A 23693-nucleotide genomic window follows, 5' to 3' on the forward strand; every position below is an offset into this window, starting at 1 on the left:
CTTAATTTTAAAGTATTATCTTTCTTGAATAAAGCATTATCTTCCTTTCGCGGTGCTTCGTGAATGAGCCAGCTGAACACGTAAAATGCGTAACTGTATCATAATTCCCCTTCTGTGTCAGTTGCGATTTCTAACCCTCTCAAGTGAACTGCAGTTACCTTGCAAGCCGAAGTGGGCCTGAGTCCACGAAAGCTTATGACATAATACATTTGCCTTGATTAATTGCATTTTTTTGCTGCAACAGGCTAACATGGCTTCCACTCCGTGTTGCAAGACAAAACACAGGAGCAGGAACACCTCTGGTCCACATGGTTTGCAAAAAGTTAATAATCTTGTTCCTATTTTATAGCTGTAGTTCTTGGATTCGCAAAAGCTTATAATGGAGCAACTAGTCCAAACATCGAGAGGGGACTCTGCAGAAAACCCAGGAATTAAAACCAGATGAGCCAAAGAATCTCTGAGGCAACTGCATTAATTCAAAGATTCTCCCTTTACAAAGAAATAGATATCAAAATAGGGTTGGAGTGTTGCTAGATCCTTAAAATCCCATGGTGCAAATTTGCATATGCTAATTTATATATATAGTTGAGCATTTAGGCATTTTTTAAGAGGGAGAGCCACCCTGTAAGCAAAGTAAATAAAACCAAACTTTTTAAAAGTTAAAAACAACAGGGGGAAGGGGCTGAAGATCCTCAGCCCGCTACCACCTAACAACTGATGGTGGAAGAGAGGTTGAGAGTATTTGGGTAAAAATTGTAGGGGAGGGAAACAACAGCAACTTTTCTGTGTGAGTCTTCTATAGACCACAAAGCCATACTGAAGACATGGCTGGTGGCCTTTTTAGAACAGACTACCCAACATTCAGAAAAGAGAGATATAGTAGGGAAATTTCAGTCGAACATAACTACGCATAAGTGCTAGTTACCGCACAAAGGGTTAAGAAAATAGAGCTGGATTCCTAGACTCCGCTGTGTCCCCTCTTCTCCGATGAGAAAGTGAAGCCTTCTCTTCCTGTTCCCACTCATTCCACTCCATGTAACTGACAAAGGAAAATGTTTCTAAGCAAGCTCTAAGCTTAGAGCACGTGTTTGAAGCTATATTTCTGTATTTTCTACCCAAAAGTATTCTGCCTATGTTCTCCTTGCTGCTGCTTGGATAAATGCATGAATCTGACTTTTGGAATGTTTTGTAAGTAAAGTGTTTTAAACTTACTTAACAGTGTGTGGTCTGTTCATTATAAGAAGGGTAGAAAGAGAGCAGCACTGTTTGCAAGTGGACTAGATGGGATAAAAGGGTCTAACAACCTATATTCCTAGGACTATACTGTTGCTTGAGTTTTGTGTAAGTTCTGCTACTGGGGACTCTCTCTTGCTGGCAGGTGAGTTTAGCTTTGTGTTTTGAATCCAGGCACCCAGTCTATTATTTTGCTATTTACCCCACACATGTGGGTCACAGGGATTCATATTCCACCCCTCATGCCTCCCCCCAAATATATGGTATCTATGATATTCAAGAATTTCGCTCACTTGAACAGCAGCCAGCCATGCAATACACTAGAGGTGAGGGAGGGATTACACAGCTGGTCATTTCCATCACATATCTGAACAAAATAGAGATCAAGTGTCCAGCAGGACATGGTACTGTGGCTCTGACCCAGGGATCCCCACTTCATAACATCTTAGATCTCTGCAAATAGACTATTCTGAGAGGCAGGGTATTCTTAAATGTCACTTACCTTTTTCTTTTGGGACGCGGGTGGCGCTGTGGTCTAAACCACAGAGCCTAGGGCTTGCCGATCGGAAGGTCGGCGGTTTGAATCCCCGTGACAGGGTGAGCTCCCGTTGCTCGGTCCCAGCTCCTGCCAACCTAGCAGTTTGAAAGCACGTCAAAGTGCAAGTAGATAAATAGGTACCACTCTGGCGGGAAGGTAAACAGCGTTTCCATGCGTTGCTCTGATTCGCCAGAAGCAGCTTAGTCATGCTGGCCACATGACCCGGAAGCTGTCTGCAGACAAACGCCGGCTCCCTCGGCCAGATGAGCGCCACAACCCCAGAATCGTCCGCGACTGGACCTAACGGTCAGGGGTCCCTTTACCTTTACCTTTTTCTTTACCCAGATTGCAGATATATATCATCGTTGTACGTTCTCCTTTTGGAGGGAGTTTGGGATATAAATCTGATTAATAAATCATAATATTTGACTGAGTTTCTCTGAAGGGTTTCCAGTGAATTACATCTGGAAAGGCTGCTATGTTTCCTTATGTGATGCTTCTCTCCATCGTTGTAATCATTATCCTCCAGGGCGTCCTGACTCTGAGACAAGAAGCATCAAAGGACGTTGCATGAAACTCAACCACTGCTTCCTCATCACTGCAGCCCTGCCAACTCGTTGGGCTGATTTACGAGCAAGGTCCCTTCTGGTGCTCTTTCATTTCTCTCTCTGCGTCTACAGATTTGGCGCCTTCCACTCCTGCTAGACCCTGGGTGTTGGTTTCCTTAGGAGCAGACCCATGCATTCCTACATCATGGCATCACCAGATAGGATGAGTGGCTCAGATAATGGACTGGACGAAGGAGAACTCAGCATCACTCTCACCCTTCGAATGCTTATGCATGGGAAGGTAAGTAAACAGAGACTGCCGTATTAGGTTGTGGTCCTGATTTCGTTAGAGTCCATAGCAGACGTCTCATTGGATCAGATTTGCTGTTTGCCTTGGTGGGGAACATTGGCTATGATGCAAACCTAAGTCCCCAAACTCAGTGAGCCACTACCCTACTTCTAAATCAGGAGGGCGTCTTGAAATACTAGTCACATACACACCATATATTTAATGTACACGATTCTTCCTCCAACTTAGTTAAGGGAGTTGTAGTTCTTTTATAGGTAAACTACAGTTCCCAGGATTCCTTGGGGGAAGCCATGTGCTTTAAATGTATGGTGTGGGTGTGATTCTTTCCTACACACAATACCTTGTCTGTGTGGGGAATCTTGAGCTGGGATTGCAAAATAGACTCAGCAAAAGACGTTGCCAAGGTGTCTGGATTAACATGTAAATTCCCCATAACATTTTCTATTTTTTATTTGTAAAGGCTCCAATAAGAAAGGTCGTGAGATTGCCAATGTCTGGGAAGAGGGATATCCTTCTCATTTAAGCTGTCAAATCCTGAATGACCCACGTTTTCCATGGGGGGAGGGGGAGTGCTGCATTCTCATTTTCTGGCAGAAAGTATACAGACATTGCCAAACTCCTGCTGATTTGTAAATCTCCCTTAATTCAACTTCTCATGTCTTTTGTGTTTCTGCAGGAAGTTGGCAGTATCATAGGCAAGGTAAGATTGATGTAGGTTCTTGTGTGTGACGGCTGTTTCTTTGTTGCATCTGTGAAGCTGCGGAAGTCTGACGAACTTTGTTGTCCTTAATCCAACAGAAAGGAGAGACTGTGAAGAGGATACGGGAACAAGTAAGTGTGGAAGTACAGTACTGTAATTCCATTCTAGATTGGAATTGGCTGCTGGTCAAACATGGAATGGTGTAGAATGCCTATACGATTCTGGACATTTTATCTGGAAAAAGGTTTTTTTGTGAGGAAAGTGGGTATCCTGAATGAGAATTGAGAAGAGTATGCGGAGAAATGTGAAGAGGCACAAGGCAGGGGAGCAGCCTGCACAAGCCTTGTTTGTCAGCATTTCTTTAAAATTCAAATGAAGTTTATTCTACAGAGGGGAAATGCCATAGATCAGTGGCAGATAACATTTTGTGGATGCAGAAAACCCCAGGTTCAGTCCCTGAGATCTCCAGGGAGGAGTGTGATTTGGAAAAGGCTTTTTTTCCTCTGAAACCCTGGAGACAGAGCCACTGCGAACTATTGTCAACAACAGAGCTAGATAGATCTGTTGTCTGACAAAGGTGAAAAGCAAATCAGTGGCTTGAGATGCAGGGAGATCTCTCCCCCCCCCCCCCGCCACTCCCTCACTGCATTTCAAGTCACATTTTTACATTGCTGTACACACCAGAGAGGGGGAAGGGATGTCTTCGCTCAGTGCAAATTACCTGATTTGTTTCTCTGTGGTAATCCCTGAACACCTATTCAGTGAAGTGTCTGTGCATGTGCAACAGGTATCTCAATGGTCATGTGTGCACAGCCTCAGTGTGAGGCAGCTTCCTGTGTTCCCTAGAGAGACGAGCATCTCTCTTTCTCTCTCTCTTTCTTAGCTGCATGTCTGTAATATGGAGCCCACCTTACAATATTATATCAACAAAGCATTCTAAGCACTTGGTAGCAATGTTAAATTATTATTAATGACATTACTCGTGGTTTGCTTTCTTAGAGTACAGCCAGGATCACAATTTCAGAGGGATCCTGTCCAGAACGGATCACCACTATCACAGGATCCACTGATGCAGTTTTTAGAGCTGTTTCCATGATTGCTTTCAAGCTGGAGGAGGTAAGGTGGTCACTCAGTTCTGCCTCCACATGGCGGAGCCACCTCCTCACAGTTTCAGTGCCTTGTACAGATGAAACTGGAGGATGTGGTACCAAAAGAAATATGTTTTTTCTCCACATATCAGTTCAAAACACACACAAAAAGGCATTGGCACAGCAATCACATCCTAGATAGCAGGAGAAAGCAACCCACTTTCTATAATGGAGCCTAGTTTCTTACGGTCTGGGAGATTTAGTGTTTCTGTGATCCAGTTGATAAACTTGATACACACCCAAGAAAGAAGACAATTGGACAATCTGATTTTGAGAAAAATTGGTTTTACTGCTTGTGTATGGGACAACAAAGTACATGAGAATGTTCAACCACATACCTTATTGAACGATTATGACTAATCATGGAAAGGGTTATAATATAGAAGAACAGAATAGATCTTTATTGTCACTGTCCCCTTGCAGGAACAACGAAATTTCTCAATTGCTGTATCAACTCAATTAAAACACTCCACATGAATTAAAATGTTAATAAGCACAATACAATACAGAACAGTAAACAAATGAAAATAAGATGACTTCAAAGTCCAGAATTTCCATTTAAGGCCAAAATTGCTCTAGGAAAGAAACTGTTCTTGAGACGGTATACTTATCTTTGCATGTAGGAGTTATCTTTTTTATGATGCTGGCATGTAGAGTCGGGGGGCGGGGAGTTAAATCATGTTCCCAATCATGACCCAGGTTAGGAGATCAGGCCATGTTATGCCTGGAAATCAGTGTGGAATGCTATTGGCTGGTTGCTCCAGGGTTTCTAAAATCTGAATATCATCATATGGATCTTAGAAATGCTGGGGGAAAGAACCAGTGCATCTGAGTTTCACGACAGCAGTGGTGTGTCCGGAATGGTCTAATGCACACTGCTACCAAAAAGGTGGTTCTGAAGGAACCCATTGAATCTTGAACCTCATCCCATTGGTTTTGTTTCAGGATCTGGGAACAGGAGCTGCCAATGGAGGAACTGTCTCCAGGCCTCCTGTCACACTGAGGCTGGTCATTCCAGCCAGCCAATGTGGCTCGCTCATTGGCAAAGCAGGAGCCAAAATAAAGGAGATCCGAGAGGTAAAAACTTTGGAAATCAGTTATCTGAGTTCTTCTCCTATCGCTTCATTCCTCTCCATACCATGGACAAGAACACCTGTTTCTTCTACGCTTGTTTTCTGTACCTGAACCATTTTTCTTCCTAGTTTTCATATTTGCTACTCATCCTAAGCTACCTGAGTGAAATTTTTATAAAACTAGGGGCTGCCATTCCCCTGCATTGACTCCCTGGAGCTTCCCCTTCCCACCCCGTGCAACTACTAAGCTCACTTTTCACCTTCCCAACCCCATTTCTGGGCTTCTCTCATCTGTTCTGCAGCTCCACTTTACACCTGTTTGCACCTCCACCCCCCATGTCCATGCCTTCCCTTCCTTTTGTGCAACCCCCCTTGCACACAAACCACTCCCATGGGAACCTCCTGCTTCTTCCTCCACCCACACATTGAAAATATGAAGCACCCTTTTCACCTTCTGCCCAGTTATGAAGCTGCCACCTCTGCCTATTCTGCAGTCTTGCATGCTCATGCTTTCCTCTTCAACCCCATTTCCTTGCCTCCTTCTCACCTTTACTCCTTTTCCCTCTCCACCTGCCTGCTTTCTTTTCTCAATTCTTTCTTGCACATAGATCACGCCCCACATTTCCATGCCATATGTGCTCTGCTATTGTGCAGCCGCTTTCGTGCACACAACATTATCACCTTCATCCCCCTTTTCCTACTTCCTACTTACAAATCTCCCTTCCACACAGACCTCCCACATTTTCATGCCTTTTCCTCTCTCCTTTTCTGCAATCTCTTATCAGCATGTGTGTGTGTGTGTGTGCGCGCGCAAAGCTGATATATGTTACTGCATCTTTAAGAGCAAAGCTACCATTTGGCTTGCTCAGTTAGGGAAAATTAAATGAATGGATGGTGTGTGTGGTTGGTTGGTTGTTCATAACATATTGTCAGGGACTCTTAATGAGTGTGTGGTGGAGGGTTGGAGACTGACCCGGGGGAGGGGACCAGTAAGTAATGGGGTTTGGTGCCCCTCGTGAGGCATGAATGGAAGAGGGGGGGGGAATCTGAAACTGCCATTTTTTTCCTTTCAGTGTCTGTCCTTTCTCACTGTACTCAAACATTGAGGAAAGCAGAGATGGAGGGTGACAGAAACGAAAACTGGTTTTAAACAACAGCAGAGGTTTGAGGAAAGCAAGGATAGAGACAAATTGAGGAGTTGTTTATTTTTTTTAAAAAAAACCAGTTTTAGTAAGGAGAAATAGAAGAGGTGGCATACAAATTTAATAAACAAATAATAATAATAAACAAAATTGTGAGCTAAACTACAAACATTTCTTTGAGAGGGTCTCATGAATTCTCTTGGTTGCGTGTGGATTAATCTCTGCTTAGGAAATCATACCATTAGAAGAAGACTCTGAAATACTTCCCTTCTAGTGACCCATGTGCTGTTTCTGACCTGGCTGTTCTCTGGGTGGGGCAGGGTTCATCAGAATGCCCTGAAAGACTGAGAATTTGCTTTTGGCCCCCTAATGCAGACCACAGGAGCACAAGTCCAAGTGGCTGGAGACCTGCTCCCCAACTCCACCGAGAGGGCTGTGACAGTCTCTGGAGTACCAGATGCCATCATCCAATGCGTGCGACAGATCTGCGCTGTCATCTTGGAGGTATGGGTCGTTGGGTCGTTTTCCTTCCACCTCATCAGGCAAGGACAACACACTGCAATGCGTGACCCTCCCTTCCATCGTGGAGAAGTGGTACCACAAGGCTGGGTATCTACATCTCCAAATTAGACTGTCCTACATTTCCTTCCAAACATGCATGTTTGGGACCCAGGTGGCGCTGTGGTTAAACCACTGAGCCTAGGACTTGCTGATCAGAAGGTCGGCGGTTTGAATCCCTGTGACGGGGTGAGCTCCCGTTGCTTGGTCCCAGCTCCTGCCAACCTAGCAGTTCGAAAGCACGTCAAAATGCAAGTAGATAAATAGGAACCGCTACAGCGGGAAGGTAAACGGCGTTTCCATGTGCTGCTCTGGTTTGCCAGAAGCGGCTTTGTCATGCTGGCCACATGACCTGGAAGCTATACGCCGGCTCCCTCGGCCAATAATGCGAGATGAGCGCGCAACCCCAGAGTCGGTCACGACTGGACCTAATGGTCAGGGGTCCCTTTACCTTTACCTTTACATTTCCTTCCAAACATGCATGGACAATTGTTAGAAAATGCCACCCCACTGGTGATAATACGTAGAAGCTGGTGGCATCCCTTCCCAGCTGGTTTTGCTGTACCTTTCTTTCCACGGACGCTTCTGTATCTTGGGTCCCTGCTTCCCTTTCCTTTTCCTGCACTTCTCTTTCAGCTGGAGCCACTCACCAGCCATATCTAGTGTAAGGAACAGTAGTGCCTTTGTGACATCAGCTGTCATTGCACCAATCAGCACTCTCAACTCAACCATCATTGCCCCCTTTGTTAGGGGACAGTTGAGAATGGGGGTTAGTGCTATGGGTGCTGATGTCACAAACATAAGTCACATTGGTTCCCCCCCGCCCCGAAAGCAGAAGAAATCATTGATATTCCCCTTTGATTTTCTCAACCCTCCAGAGCAGATTTGGGGAGGTGTGTGTGTGTGGGGGGGGAGTTCGGTTTTTCTAGTGTAAATCCTTAACAGCTGGATATTGCCCAATATAATTCATTCATATCATTATAAATCTGACCAAAGAAGCAGCAGCAGGGATGTATAGCTGCAAGCAGTTCCCCTCATCAATATCATCCTACCTAGCTGCCTTTCTACTCTAGGGGGGAAATGTACTGGATCCCTGTATCTTTTCCCCTGTAAGGAAAAGAACAGCTGGGTGGGTGTTTTGATCACAAAAATGTGTCAATGGGGAAAGGGTTAAATATACTTTCCCTACTCTGCTACTGTTCAATCAGATCTGAAGTCCCCTGTGGCTGCTTATAAGAAAGAAAGAAAGAAAGAAAGAAAGAAAGAAAGAAAGAAAGAAAGAAAGAAAGAAAGAAAGAAAGAAAGAAAGAGGAAGGAAGGAAGGAAGGAAGGAAGGAAGGAAGGAAGGAAGGAAGGAAGGAAGGAAGGAAGGAAGGAAGGAAGGAAGGAAGGAAGGAAGGAAGGAGTCTTGCACCAAGTCTGAACTTTGCTCCATCTAGCTCTGTTGTCTTCACTGACTGGCAGCAGCTCTCCAGCACTTCAGATTGAGATATTTCCTGGCTCTTCCTGGAAATGCCTGGAGAATCAAACTTGGGATCTTCCACATGCAGAACAGATGCTCTGCCACTTAGCTATAGTCCTTTCCTTCAGTGGCTGCTCACATGTCAGATCTAGTTTGGCCCACAGTGAACACTGTTTGCAGAGCTGAAGATGAATTCTGCCCTAGACGTCTCATGGTAGTTTCAGTCCGCATGAATGGCATCTGCTGTAAATCTGACAGCCCTGTCAAAAGTTAGTTCCATCAGTGGAATATATACCACCCTTTCCTTGTTGCCAGTGTCAAGAAGTCGCACATTGCTCCTTAACACAATGCATGTGAAATCACAGAATCAGATAATATCCTCTGAAACCTCCAGCAAAGGAGGGTGCACCATCCCTCGAGGTCACAGGTTCCATGGCAGAATTGCTGTTATCAGGGCCAGATTTTGGTAATACAGTATGGTGCCCTGAGCAAGGACAAAATTTGGCACAACCCCCAATATTTCTTATTTTCACAATCATTATTTTGGTACAGTTGCTTTTTAATAGATCTTCTTAGTACAGTCAAACCTCGGTTTGTGACTGCTTCGGTTTCCGACCACTGCGGACCCAGAAGTGTTTACATCCGGGTTCCGTGGTGCTCGGATGCCCAGGAGCGATCTGGGCAGTGCGCGCATGCGCAGAAGCAATCTGCACAGTGCATGTGTGCGCAGAAGTGCTCTATCGGCGCTTCGCGCACGTGCAGAAGCGTGCCTTCGGCGAGCTACCGATTCGGGGAGTGACCGGCTCCGTGGAACGGATTGCGGTCACAAACCGAGGTACCACGCAGGTACCTGAAAAATAAATAAATAAATAAATAAATAAATAAATGTGGTATTATTATTGTTATTATTATTACCGGTATTATTATTATTATTATTATTATTATTATTATTATTATTATTATTATGTTCCCCCTTGGCTCAGCACCCTGTGCAGGGGAACCACTCACACCAACTTAAATCTGGTGCTGCTGTTACCATCAAGATGTTTCTCCATCTGAAATCTCCCCTCCTGAAACTGAAACTTATTAGATCTAGTACTGTTCTCTGGAGGAACTGAGAACCAGATTTTGCCTTCTTCTGTGTGGCAAGCCCTTCCAAGAATTTGAGGAGTGCCATCATGTCCCCCTCTCAGTCATCTCTTCTCCAAAATAAAACATACCAGGTCATGAGGAAAGACTGAAAGAACATACCTAGTCCCTTCAACCCTTTCCTCATGGGACTTTAAAAAAACAAACAAACCCGCAGGCCACCTTTATTGTTCTCCTCTGAACCAGGCATCCCTGGGCACTACTCATATCATATCATACCAAACAGGAGCTAAAGATATTCCCAGCCGGTGCCTATTTTGCAACTCAAAGAAATCCAGAGGAACTCACAGGAAGTAGCAAGGGTTCTATGACCATTAGGATGAAATGGATGGGGGGATACTGATGGAATGGGATGGAAGTGGCATTGTGTATATGATATAGTAATTCCTCCTTTGATTTCCTTCAGTCTCCACCAAAAGGCGCCACTATTCCCTACCACCCCAGCCTGTCCTTGGGATCAGTTCTTCTTTCAGCCAATCAGGTAAGGGACTCATAAATTCACAGGAGACAAGTTTTCTGTTGAGGTTAAAAAGAGAGAGAACCATTAGGCTTTGGTTCTCTTGTTACCCTGTAATCAAAGGGTGGGTAAGACTGCGGCCTACCAGATGATGGTGTGTGGTGACAACTCCTTTCTTCACTGCCCATTGGCCATGCTCGCTGGGGCTGATGAGAGTTGGCATTCAACAACAACCCACCCCTACCCTAATTCACCACCACATCAAATATCAATCCAGATTAGAAAGTATCAGAATGACTTAATGGGTATCGATTTTACCAGATCCCTCAGATACCATATATACAAGGGCTATCTTGGCTGTGATTCCTAGGAAACTTGCTCCCTGCCTTGCAGGCCTTTCCCCATCTGGCCTGAGAGGGCAAGGCCCTGACTGACTCCAGCTGCAAAAACTGAGGCTGCTGCACAGACTCTTGGTATTGATAGGGGGTTTTGTGGGGTGGGGGGAGGTGTTGCTGTTGTTGCTGTTAATTTTTTGTATGCTTAAACCAGCAATAGCGCAACGGAATCTTTTAAAGTTTATAAAGAAAAAAGGAAATCTATGTTACAGTGAACCAGTTTATAGGATGTGGGATTTAACATGGATATTTTGCTATATGCCTAAAATAACATCTGTTATGTTGTTAAAAGTTGTTGATCCTTGCAAAATTCTGCCCTGCTGCGATGCACAGTCAGGTTCAACAAATGTTGCCGCTCAAGCGCATCCGAGGATTGACAGCCAGTACAAAATCAAAACTTATTTACCAGATGACCAAAGATGTGCAAATTGAGGCTGAAAAATGTTGATTGGCTGAATAAAATAAAATTACAACTGTATAAGAATAATTTATCTCAGTGAGATGGTGACCCAATTCCCGCACAATGGCACTAGACAATAAGCCTAAAGCTTAGTGGTATCAGCAAACAGATTATATTAGGTGTAAATCTGTAATGTGCTGCCCCATTTCAAATGTACTTTACTATGAAATGATGCTTAACTGATTTGAATTTTATATTAGGAGGAACAATTACTCATTTGCATATCAGCCGGATGAAATCATCATAATTTGGGGTCAATAGAATAAAATATTCTGAATTTAAGTGGAACAGAAGACCTAGCACACCGAGTTTGGGAATACCACATATATTAAAGATAAGAGGGAGAATTGCACAGATACATCTGACTTCATTATTTACTAGTGTCCTCCTAGTGGTGCAGCAATAAAACTGCTTGCACATTTGCAAAGCTAAGCAGGGTCCAGTATGGTTTCAAATTAGATGAGGAATCGTGTGTTGAGATTCCTGCATTGCAGCAGGTTGAGCTAGATGACCCTCAGGATCCCTTCCAACTCTACAATACTGTGATTCTAATTACCATCTATGTTTTATTCTGCAATCATTTTTTAAGGTTTTATTTGTGTATGTTCCAAAAGTTTAACTTTAAGCTTTTGGTGAGCAAAATGAATGAGATTCACTCCTCCCATGTTGCTTATTCATATGTTTCCGGGTAGAATGATGAAACTGCTTATGGAATTTCTACAGCCTCTTTCTGACTAGTCCTAGTCCTTTCCACATCTTAAAACTGACATTTCAGTAAGCACAGTAGTTACCAGGAAGTCTACTTTCTTGTGAGCTTCTCTCCTCCCCAATTTCTTATTTATTTAAGTCATTTGAGATTTACCATCAACAAAATACAAATGACAAGTAAGCCCATCCATTCTTATTCTCAGTTTTGGCGTCAGCACCCAGTGTAGGTAGCCATTTGCCAAGGTTCATTTATGCCAGCAAGGCCCCCTGGGGTGGATGCTTTGCCTTGGATCCCTGAGCGCTTGCTGGCCCTTAAGCATCTGGCAGCACCAGTGTCCCTGCAACCCTGCTCTCTTGCTTGCTAACTTGTGAGCTGACTTATCCTGTGCTGTAATGAGCCAGGAGCCACACGACTGCTCGGCTTCCGGTTCATTTCGGCACCAGCACTGTGAGGGTAAGCCCACTCTCATGGGCAAGCACAAGGGGGAATCTGGCAGCTGCCTTGTGCTCACAAACATGCGCACTTACCTGGCAGTGATGCCTCAAAAGCCTGCGCAAGGGGGCTGGTGGCTACTAACAGTGCTACCTTTGCCAGAGGGTCAGAGTAGTGGCAAGCACTGGGAGGCACCAAGGGTAGCTTCCCCAGCCCCCTTCCAAAATATGGAGCTGGGCCTATTCATTCTCTTACATTTTTGATAGCGCTGTTCTCCTTTGTCATCCTTTTTTCAGGGATTCTCCATGCAAGGACAGTACAGTGGTATGTCTCAAGCAGAGGTAAGTCAAGCTTTACAGACTAAAAGGTGGCTCCGTTTTGAATCCACACTTCCTAGTAGTTCAGTGTATTGCTAGGGCCAGCTTCTTCAAGCCTTCCCCTTCCATCGTTCCCCATGTCTTGTTGTCCTGCTTGCCTGTTCTGGACTTGCCATTCTGCCTCCCCAATTCTCTCCCTCCTGGCATCCAGATGGCAAATCCTGGTGCTTCCAGACATCTTTCTTTGGCAATCATTCATAGCTGAGTAAGATTGTCTTCAATGAACACAGTTTTAACATTAAGTCCGTAAGTGACTGTGGAGGCCAATTCTGGATCACCACATCCTTCCACAGTGGGGACATTGGTTTCCTGGTGGGAGTTGATCACGGTGAGGGTTTGCCAAGTGTGCCTTCCTCTTAGCACGCTCCTGAGTTCGAGCGTCTTCAAAGCTCATGACACCTTTGGGAAAGGCTGTTCTCCAATTGGAGCGCTCACACGCCAGTGTTTCCCAATTGTCAGTGTTTATACTACATTTTTTGGATTTGCCTTAAGAGAGTCTTTGAAACTCTTTTGTTGACCACCAGCATTACGCTTACCATTTTAAAGTTTGGACCAGTCCAATGAAGTTGATGTTGAAGAATCATTGCTTTGACACTGGTGATCTTTGCTTCCAGACATAGCTGGGCTTCAACTCCCATCAGCCCCAACAGGCATGGCCAATGGCTAGGCTATGGGTGATGGGAGCTGTAATCCAGCAACGTTTGGAGAGTACCTTGTTGGGTAAGGCTATACAATAATTTATGACAGCAGGCAGCACCAGCAGTAGCTTTCACTTTCACTTACTCCATTTCATATACCGTATTTTTCCATGTATAAAATGATGCCTTACCCAAAACAAAAACAAAAACAGGCAAAATTGGGTGTCATCTTATACACGTATAGTGAATGCAGAGGGGGGGGGGATGTGTGATTAATGGCAGCAGCAAGCAGGAGATTGGCAGCGGCGATTGGGCGGGTGATTGGTGGCTGTGGCAAGGCCTGCTGGCGATTGGCTGTGGCTGCAGCAATTGGGCAGGCGATTGGTGGCTGTGGTGAGGTGTGCGATTGGCAGTGGCTGTGGCAAGCGATCGGCAGTGGTGGGCAGGCAGATGAGTGATTGGCAGAAGTGACCTCCCCCACCCCCCAAAAAAGCTAAACTTAATTTCTTAATTTTGGGTTAAAAAATAGGGGTTGTCTTATACATGGGGGTGTCTTATACATTGAAATATACGGTAATTAAATTTCACATGCGCAGTTAGTACTATACCTCAGGAGTAGCCAACGCGTGTATTCTAGGTGTATGACTGACCCACCTACTTCCTAATGTGAGCAGGTAGATGGGAACGCAGGTCTTACTGTCACTCCACTGACTTCTTCCTCTCATCTAGGTGTCGAAGTTGCAGCAGCTTTCTGGGCAGCCTGTCTCATTCGCTTCCTTGGGACAATCTCCGTCAATAGTAGCAGGTGAGGAACCCCAAAGAGCTATGAAGCCACTTAAACTCCCACAATCCTCTGTGGCAAACTATGGCCCTAGGGGCTTACTCAGATGTACAGTGAGCCTGTGCTCCAGCTGCCTTTAGGCAATAGGTCTCCACGGAAAGAACATGGTGCATGAATAATTGGCCCTAGAAATGGGGAGTGCAGGAGAGCCAGTGTGGTGTAGTGGTTAAGAGCAGTAGACTCAAAATCTGGGGAACCGGGTTCGCATCTCCGCTCCTCCACATGCAGCTGCTGGGTGACCTTGGGCTAGTCACACTTCCTTGAAGTCTCTCAGCCTCACTCACCTCACAGAGTGTTTGTTGTGGGGGAGGAAGGGAAAGGAGAATGTTAGCTGCTTTGAGACTCCTTAGGGTAGTGATAAAGCGGGATATCAAATCCAAACTCCTCCTCCTCCTCCTCCTCCTCCTCCTCCTCCTCCTCCTCCTCCTCCTCTTCTTCTTTTTCTTCGAACTAAATAAATTAGCAAATTGCCCATGAAATGATGGAGAATTGCTAGGTAAGGGAGGGGGTTAGTTTTGTTGGAGCCTGTCACTTGGTCTTTTTTTAAAGGCTGGATCAGCACTCTTATGCTAGAGTAGGATACCAGAAGGAGAACTGGAGCATTTATCTTCTGACTCAGGAAAAGCTGTGGCCCTCCAGATATTACTGGACTTTGTAGCCCATCGTCCCTGACCATTAGCCACACTGTTTGGGGATAATGCATGTTTCAGTCCAACGGTATCTGGAAGGTCACATGTTCTGCATCCCTGCTCTGTATATATTTTTTTTAAAAAAAGCACAACACTGGATAAATACAAGACTAAAAACAGGAGTGCACTCTCTGGCATGTGCACACACATAAATAAAGGAGGTGGGTATCATTTTTTCTGAGAATCTTGAACTCTTGTTTACAAAAATAACAAAACAATCTGAAGGCAAGTGTACTTTTTCGTATAAGAAATGTGGATTCACACATACAGTAGTACCTCAAGTTACAAACGCCTCAGGTTACAAACGCTTCAGGTTACAAACTCCACTAACCTTGAGTTGAGAACTTTGCCCCAGGATGAGAACGGAAATTGTGTGCCGGTGGCGCAGTGGCAGCAGGAGTCCCCGTTAGTGAAAGCACGCCTCTAGTTAAGAACAGTTCCAGGTTAAGAACGGACCTCTGGAACGAATTAAGTTCATAACTAGAGGTACCACTGTACTTACAATTGCCAAGGGAAAGATGTAGACATACCCCCCCTCTCACCCCACCATACTTGTCAACAGGATTTAAAAAAAAATTCATTATGAAAAGTAATCCAAGGATTTTCCACCTAGGATTTTTTCTTATTACGTTAAAAGAACAGCATTAAACAAGGAGAGTCTGCATCAGACAGAAAGAGGGCAGGACAGTCTCCCTCAGTCTAAAATTAGTCCGGTGTAATGTGACCCAAGCAAAGTGGCATAAAACAAAAGCCTCTTCTGGGAGCTTCTGATGGCTTTGCAGTAGCTGGGAAACGGTCCAGTCCTGTTTGTGTGCCTCCTGCTCTTTGCTCCGTGTAGTGCCTGGAAAGGATTCTTTGGGTTTCATGCTAGGCGTTTCACTTCTTCTGTAGCCTTGTAATGTGGTCATCCTTTTAGGAAGGCAAGAAAGAGCCAGGACAGAACAGCCCCAGTAACGTTGTGCTTCTTTTCTCCCTTTTCAGCCCTGGACACGAACGCTCAGAATAGCTCTCAGGAGTTCCTGGTTCCTAACGATGTAAGTTTGCCTTTACGAACTACAGTTCCCAAATATATTTTGGGGGTAGTCCTGTGCTTTAAACGTATGATGTACATTTAGTAAGCTCACACACGTCTTCCTTGGTGCTCAAAGGGTCCTCCCAATCCCACTTGGTGCTTGAAAGAAGCTTTGTATCGCAGCCAAAGGGAATAGGTTGTGGTGTGTGCTGAGTTGTGTGCGTTGTGCCCATTATAGTTCCCCCGGTTTGCAAATGTGTGCATGGGCCCCAAAAGGTTATAATCAGAGCCAAACCCATTCTGCTCTCTACAGAGATCTTCAGAGGGTGCTTCCATTCAAACAAAAGTAGAACAGCCCTAAGTATTTTGCTGCAGAGTCCTTTGGCTTCTTTCTCAGTCAAAACTAGGTTGGAAAAGGGGACAGGGCTCTTGCAGTTTCAACTGTTGTGTAGAAGAGGAAATTTCACCAGTTGTGTAGCTTGTCATGCAAACTACAGCTCTTGAACTTTTGCATCAGGGCACCCTCCATGAAGCCCCCTCATTTGGTGAGAGACCATTTAGGAACACTCTTGGAGTACCGTTTCCCAGCAAGCTGTGAACCCTCCTGCCAGTACTGTTACCTAGCTTGCAAAAGTTCAGTGTTTCCTCAAAGCATGTAATCTACCGCTCAGCCATGGTCCTTGAAAGGAAGATAAGTTCAGCAAAGCCCTAGGTTGTTTTATCTATCCTCACTCTCACACAAACTCCAGAATCAAGGGCTACTATCTCAAGTTCATCCCTCACAAGCCTTCTCTCCTCCACACAATTGCCATTGTACCTTCAAAACACATTAAAGGAAAAGTCATCCCCAAGAGAATCCTGGGAACTAACAGAGCTACGATTCCCAAGTACAGTTCCCAAGATTATTGGTATGTACTGTACACAGACATGCTTACGCTCCTGTGACTTTAACAGCAGCCTGGCATGGAGAGATATTGAGCAGGTGAAGCTTATCATGGCTGAGAGATAAATGGTGGGAAAAGAAGGGGCAGCGATAAACAGTCCTCTGAGAGAGAGGAGCATCAGCCGTGGGAAAGGTTAACTTCCTCCGACTTCTTCGCCATCACTCCCATGTGAGCTGTCCTTTGGGAGTTGAAGCCCAGAAGGGGTGAATATGATAAGAGAGGAATTGTGCCAGCATTTCTTGTGCCCACCCACATGCCAGCCCGGCTGCCAGCGTACCAGGCCTGCTCTGCAGATGTCAGCATGCGTTGCTGGCCACACAGCAGGCCGTTGTAGCATCTCAGAAGGCAGGAAACAAGTGGGCAGGAGGGCAACGCTGACCTTTACTTCTGCCCCCCCCCCCCGACCCCGTGCGGGGAAAAGTAGCTCTTTCTGAAGTTTTTGTTTATGGAACAAGCCTCAGGAAACTATCTGGACTGTTTTATTTTTTAAATAGGCCAATTCCTGCCACAGTGTGGTAGGAACCCTGAACTACATGGCTGAGTTTGTGTTTTCCATTCCTTTGAGAGTGAATAAAAATGGCTAAATCTCAGGCTTGGAAAGGTAAGTGTAGATAAGCCTGGAGCCTTGATGGGTTCTGGCTCAGACTCATTCAACACTGAACAACAATAAATCAAGCAGACCATTGTGTACTATAGGTCAGGCTTGGGAAGGTTCACTCATTCCCTCACTCAAGAGTTGCCTAAAATGAGTAAACGCTCTCTGTTCGCTTTGTCCAGTCATGTCCAGTTCTTGGGCGGTGAGGTTTCCAGCGCGGTTCCACTCCAAAGGCTGATCCTTCCTTTCGCCTCCCTAGCTCATTGGCTGCATCATTGGCCGCCAGGGCAGCAAGATCAGCGAGATCCGGCAGATGTCCGGAGCTCACATCAAGATTGGGAACCAGACCGAGGGCTCTGCTGAGCGTCACGTGACCATCACCGGCACCCCAGTCAGCATCACTTTGGCTCAGTACCTCATCACAGCCTGGTAAGAGCCATTAGGACTGCTGGGCAGGTCAAGTGGGGAGTAACGCAGCACTTGCGCAGCCGTCTCGTTGCAGCTTCTTCCTGCTGTGCCCAAGCCTGGGGCCTCTTAGATGGACAGCTTTGCGGAGAGCAGGCGGCAGCGCCTTGCTGTCATGGCTGAATTTGCCGGTTTGCAAACACTCGGCCCTCTGCTCAAGAGACAGGAGTGCTAAGCATAGCACCACGAAGTGTTCTCATTGCTTTGTTGTCCGTCTTTCACACTAATGCTTGCCTGTGTCGGATACACAGGAGAGTAACCAGGCCTTGAGTTTCTCAGGAGCCACCATGATTTCTAGTTTCCTTGCCTACAATATGTTGGGCATCCATGTTCCCTTTGCAGCTGCAAAGCACTCTTATACCACTTTAAGCATTGTGGCTTCCCCCAAAGAATCCTGGGAACAGTGGTATGTTAAGAGTCTCCTAACAACTCCCAGCACCCTTAACAAACTACAGCTCCCAGAATTCTTCGGGGGAAGCCACGATGCTTAAAAGTAACATAAGAGTGCTTTAAATGTCAAGTGTGAATGCGACCTTAGTTCTGTGCAGGAAGAACTGCTGTGTCGCAGCAGGGAACTCTCCCATCCTGCCCAAAAGATAACCTCACTTAAACGAGCAACATTTGTCATTGGTCGCTGTTGTGACTTGGCATTTGGGGTGCTTCAAGATTTAGAGCAGGAAATAGCCATTCACAGTTCAGGGATCGCCCACCTCTACAGGGCGCAAGTTTTCAAGGCGTGGAGCCCGTCATTGACAGATGCATGTAAGCGTTTTCGTAATCAGTTTTCCCTGTGGTGATGACCCCAGAACTCATTTCAACTTTTGATGCATTTGCGTGTTGAAGGAGAATTAACAGCCCCCATCTCCCTTCTCCTCCTCCTGGGACAAGTTAATAGATAAACAGTACCATGCATCTCACATGGGAGAGGTTCTCATTTCCCCAGAAAAACACAGTGGTCTGTCAATGACCTGAGAAAGTCAAGGAGGATATGTGGCTGGAATGCTTTGCAATTCCATTATTGTTTAAATAGGGACCGTGACAAGGTATAACATCCTTAACATAGCCACTTCTGAGTTCTAAACAAGCCCTGTGTGTCATACTGGAGGTTCTCCACAAGAATGGAGTCCCAGAGGGAGAGGACTCTGGAGAAGACATTATCTGGAAGCAAAAGCAATGTTAGAGTACCTTGTTCACTAGCTCCATTCTTTGTGTGTACCTATTCCTTTGCACATGTCAGCTCAAACACTTGCCTGTGTGTGTGTGTGCATATCCATACTTGTATGTATGTATGTATGTATGTATTATACAAACTGCACATATCCGCCCACACCTATGCATATTTTTCCATGTGCAAGCTTGTTCATGCATATAACAGCACATATACATCCAAGTATATGTCCTCACACGCTGCATTTGTATGTGTAAATTGTGCATGCATGCACGAGTCTCATTCTTTCTCCCTTCTTGTTCTTCAGTTTAGAGACGGCCAAATCTACCTCCCAGACGCCCCCCGTTGACCTCGGCATGACTTTCTCCCAGCCCCTCACCCCTTCGCCAGCCCCAACGCTGACAGCAGTGGCCGCGCCTCCCCCAGGCTTGCTTGGTGCCCCCTATGCCATCTCCCTCTCCAACTTCATTGGCCTGAAACCTGTCCCCTTCTTGACGCTGCCCCCTTCCTCAGCCACGGGGCACAATGGCAGCCTTGCCACCTACACGACCAAGATCTCAACAGCCAATGTCAGCAAGAAGGCTGAGAGGCAGAAGTTCTCCCCATACTGAAACAGGAAGGTGGGGCAGGGAGGGGGAACCTTAGGAGAACCCTCGCACGCTTTGTTAGATGGCATCAGCGTTGGGCCGCTCCAAAGCGAGACTGCCTGGGGAAAGAGGTGAGGGGGGGGGAGCCAAATGTGCAGGAAAGGAAGTGTATGTGCGAGAGGATAACCGAGACAGCTCTTGAAAGCAGTGCTGGCCATGAATCAGTCAGGGAAGAGGTGCTTCTGCAGAGCTTCCTGGCTAAAGATATGCCTGTCATGGGTAAGAGCAATCAAGCCTCATAGTTTTGCTTCCGTGGAACACATCTCTGCCCCACACTATAAAGTGTTATTATCCTTTACCTTCCATAAACCTTCCTGATTGCCTTCAGCAATGAAGATGAAGAGGTTCTCTCTTCTTCTGGTTTCCTGACATGCTTTCTTTTTTCGGGAAAACATGTTACTTCAAGAATTGGAACCCCACTCAAATTCTTTGTACTGTATTGATAGAGCTGGAGGTCTTGGGAAAGGTCCCATCTCGACTGTGGCACTGGCTGGAGTTTGTAAGACATTTAGCGATCCTAACAGAGAACGTGCTATGCTTCTGTCTCTCATGGGTTGCTTTTCCAAGAGCAGAACTAGAAAAAGGGTTCTGATTTCTATAGAACTGGAAGCTGTGCATGTCCTAGAAATCACAAAATGTACCAAAAAGAAAAATTTTCAGTGTTTTTTGTTTTGTTTTGTTTTGTTTTTTGCCTAGCAGTTCTCTCCTAATATATGAAGCTGGCTGTGAGTTCCGTTTTAGCTGGATTAGAGTACAGGATGGGGTTTTCATGACTGTTCAGCTTGGCCCCCGACCTCCTACAAGTGGAATTAGTTTTCACCAGACGTCTCTCTAATATTTAGCATGAACTGGCAAAGCGTATGCAAGAATTTGCTGGATCAGACCGGAGCCCCATCCACTCCATCATTATGTTCACCCATTGGCCAACTCAGATGCCCATGAGAAGACCAGAGGCATATAGTTGTCTTTCCTCACTGAGAAACAGAGCAGTTCTTTATAAATATTCCCTCTCTGTTACAAGGTAAGAGCTTCCAGCACTGGCAATCCCAGCTGGTCACCTTATCATATGTGGGCGACATCTTTCACCCTCATTTACCTTTATGGCAGAAATCCTTCCTCATACATATCTGGCAGGATCTGCGATATCTTGCCATGCCACTCATCTTTGCGTTTATCTCTTGCTGTCATGGGATGACATCTCCAATAAGTGCTTTCTAATTTTGCTCTTATCTCTTGCAGTACAATCCTAAGCATGTTTGCTTCAGAAATAAGCCCCTACCCCTTCAGTCACTCATTAGTGGATGTAGGACTGCAGCCTTAGTAAATTCTGCCACATTTTGTTCTCTTGTCAGGCCTTTTCTCTTTGTATCAGTATTGTAAGGGCACTTGTCTAGTTGGAACATGCCCATGAGAGTCAAGAGGTGGCGCCCTGAGACCTCGGGTTGAAGCAGATGCCCATCTTGGTGATTTCTGGTTAAAGATACCAACATGTGTGTCTGGCACTTACACTTGTGTCCTAAACAGACTGCCATCACAACAGCATATATTTCATCCAAACCGCACCCCCCAAAAATTATCCCCATGGATTAAATGTACCATATAGCCAAGGATTCAATGGCTAATTTCTTAGTTGGTTTGCAAATCGGCGTGGCTTTACCAAAGTGGGTCGGATTGTTGGCTAATTGACAGGTTGTATTGCTGCAGTCAAAAGACTGCACAATTGACTGTCAACACTTTTAAAGGCGTTAAGCAGAAGGTGATTGTTGAAAGGACCTGGAGAAAACGGATGAAACAAACACAGCAAAAACTCCACTTTGCTCTGGCCCTGCTTGTAGCCGTGAACTAGTTGGCTCATGATAAGCAAAGGTTAGTAGTCACAGGCCTGTGTGGAGTAAATGCATACCAAAAACGAAACATTGAAATTCTGCATGCGGTCGATGCAAATCCTGGAAAGCTCTTTTCTATGACCAGCATAAATCATATAAATGTGCATATACTTCTCCTATTTTTGTATAATAATGTTTGCTATTTGGCAATAAATAAAATAAAACAAATCCTCTTGGGAGGAAGGGCGGGGTATGAATGGTATGAATGAGTAAACAAATAATACTGGATTTGCTAAACATGGCAGGGGCATAGGCACAGAATCCTCACCCAAGCCCCACTGCCTGGGAATCTTGTGCAGGGGGCTCATCTCAGTCACTAAGAAGCACATCTTTGCAGCATAGCCAATGCTTTCTCTGTGCTCCTTCAGGAATCACAGGCTACACAGCCCTGATTGTGTTGGGACTAGGTTACTGAACCAAAGCTGTCGGGGGGGGGGGAGCCAAACAGGCTGCAAAAAGGAGGCAATCGAGGTTGATTTGGTGTGGTAGTACCTTTACAATCTCAAGAAGCAACAGGATCTCAGATTTGCCCTCAGTTACACATTGACGCGGGTGGCGCTATGGTCTAAACCACTGAGCCTCTTGGGCTTGCCGATCGGAAGATTGGCGGTTCGAATCCCCGTGACGGAGTGAGCTCCCGTTGTTCGGTCCCTGCTCCTGCCAACCTAGCAGTTCGAAAGCACATCAAAGTGCAAGTAGATAAATAGGTACCGCTCCGGCGGGAAGGTAAACGGCATTTCCATGCGCTGCTCTGGTTCGCCAGAAGCGGCTTAGTCATGCTGGCCACATGACCCGGAAGCTGTCTGCGGACAAACGGCGGCTCCCTTGGCCTAGAGAGCGAAATGAGCGCCGCAACCCCAAAGTCGTCCACGGCTGGACCTAACAGTCAGGGGTACCTTTACCTTTTACACATTGATATGGTAGCATAGAGTAGACTACCTACACCTGTTTAGGCACTGATTACTTCTGATTAAATAGTTTCAGCAGATTCATGTATTTATTGCAGCTTTTCCTCAAGCTGGTGCCCTCCAGGTGCTTTGAACCACAGTTCCCATCATGGCTGGGGCTGATAGGAGTTCTGGCCAGAGGCGACCAAGTTGGGGAACGCTCATCGAATGCGTCAAATTCTCAGGTGGTATAATTCAGCACTGAGGCATCACAGTATTTGGATTCCACAAAAACACATGGGAATGGAGCCAAAATTTCCTATTCCTACAAACCAATCTAACCAGCTGTCCATTTCGCCTTGTTCCCTGGCTGGTCCCAATCTCTCTCACTCCCCTGCATCACTCGCTGGCAAAAAAAAGAAAGCTTCTATCTCTTTTTAACCTTTTTTATTTTTATTTTTGGCTGCTCCAAGGAATGTCCCACCTCCTATCCCATGATCCTCTTTGGCTTGTCTTTGAAAATGCTGTACATATAATTCTGTATTTTTTTTCCTCCTTTGTAACTTATGATTGATTTAATAAAAATGCAAACTTTGTCAACTCAGAGGGTAATGTGATTAGGATTTTGTATGCATTTGAATTAGGCAAAGCAAATGCACACACACCCCTCTGGCTATTTGCATGACTGAATAAAAAGGGAAAGAAAAGGCTTAATCAGTGTTTTGTCTAAGACGCAGCGGCAGCTAGATTCTTGCTCACCCATCCCACCTGGTGGCTGGGCACCTGGCCTTTCAAGCAGATGCATGGTGGTGGTGGTGGGGAAGGGCCAGTGAAACTTGTTCTGCTCTGAATGCTAAAGAAAACTTCACTTACTGAAGCCGTGGGACAAAAATAATCCTGCTCAGTCCCGTACCTGGAAGTCCCAAACCTGTGCCTAGAAACCACAGCACAAACAGAAGTCTGAACGAGCTTGTAGTCGACTAATGCTCGTTTTGTCCTCCTCCTCCCTGCTGGATTCTACAAGGGCAACACAGAGACTTAATGCTGTGTGCACATCGTACGTTTAAAATGCATGCCTTTCCCCAAAGTATCCTGGGAACTGTAGTTGGGTGAGGGTGCTGGGGACTGTAGCTCTTGAGAGCTGCAAACTATGCTTCCCTGGATTCTTTTGGGGAAAGTTGTGTGCTTTAAATGTGTGCTGTGTGCACAGCCTGGTTCTAAGAAGGCAGA

General features: G+C 45.6%; 1 protein-coding gene across 2 annotated transcripts in view; it reads left to right on the plus strand.

Moving 5' to 3' along the window:
* PCBP4 (poly(rC) binding protein 4) overlaps positions 1 to 23067 on the plus strand; it is a 40357-nt gene extending 17290 nt beyond the window's left edge. For both annotated transcript variants that reach the window (XM_060271519.1, XM_035106083.2), the window contains exons 2-13: positions 2452 to 2620; positions 3306 to 3329; positions 3428 to 3460; positions 4329 to 4445; positions 5423 to 5554; positions 7068 to 7196; positions 10268 to 10342; positions 12611 to 12655; positions 14059 to 14134; positions 15841 to 15893; positions 17670 to 17839; positions 19351 to 23067. In XM_060271519.1, the coding sequence (XP_060127502.1) occupies positions 2510 to 2620; positions 3306 to 3329; positions 3428 to 3460; positions 4329 to 4445; positions 5423 to 5554; positions 7068 to 7196; positions 10268 to 10342; positions 12611 to 12655; positions 14059 to 14134; positions 15841 to 15893; positions 17670 to 17839; positions 19351 to 19654 (1269 nt within the window). In that variant the 5' untranslated portion in view covers positions 2452 to 2509 and the 3' untranslated portion in view covers positions 19655 to 23067. The remainder of the gene's footprint in view (positions 1 to 2451; positions 2621 to 3305; positions 3330 to 3427; positions 3461 to 4328; positions 4446 to 5422; positions 5555 to 7067; positions 7197 to 10267; positions 10343 to 12610; positions 12656 to 14058; positions 14135 to 15840; positions 15894 to 17669; positions 17840 to 19350) is intronic.
* The last annotated feature ends 626 nt before the right edge of the window (positions 23068 to 23693 follow it).

This window comes from Zootoca vivipara, chromosome 2 (genome assembly GCF_963506605.1).
Source record: "Zootoca vivipara chromosome 2, rZooViv1.1, whole genome shotgun sequence".
NCBI classification, from domain to species: domain Eukaryota; kingdom Metazoa; phylum Chordata; class Lepidosauria; order Squamata; family Lacertidae; genus Zootoca; species Zootoca vivipara.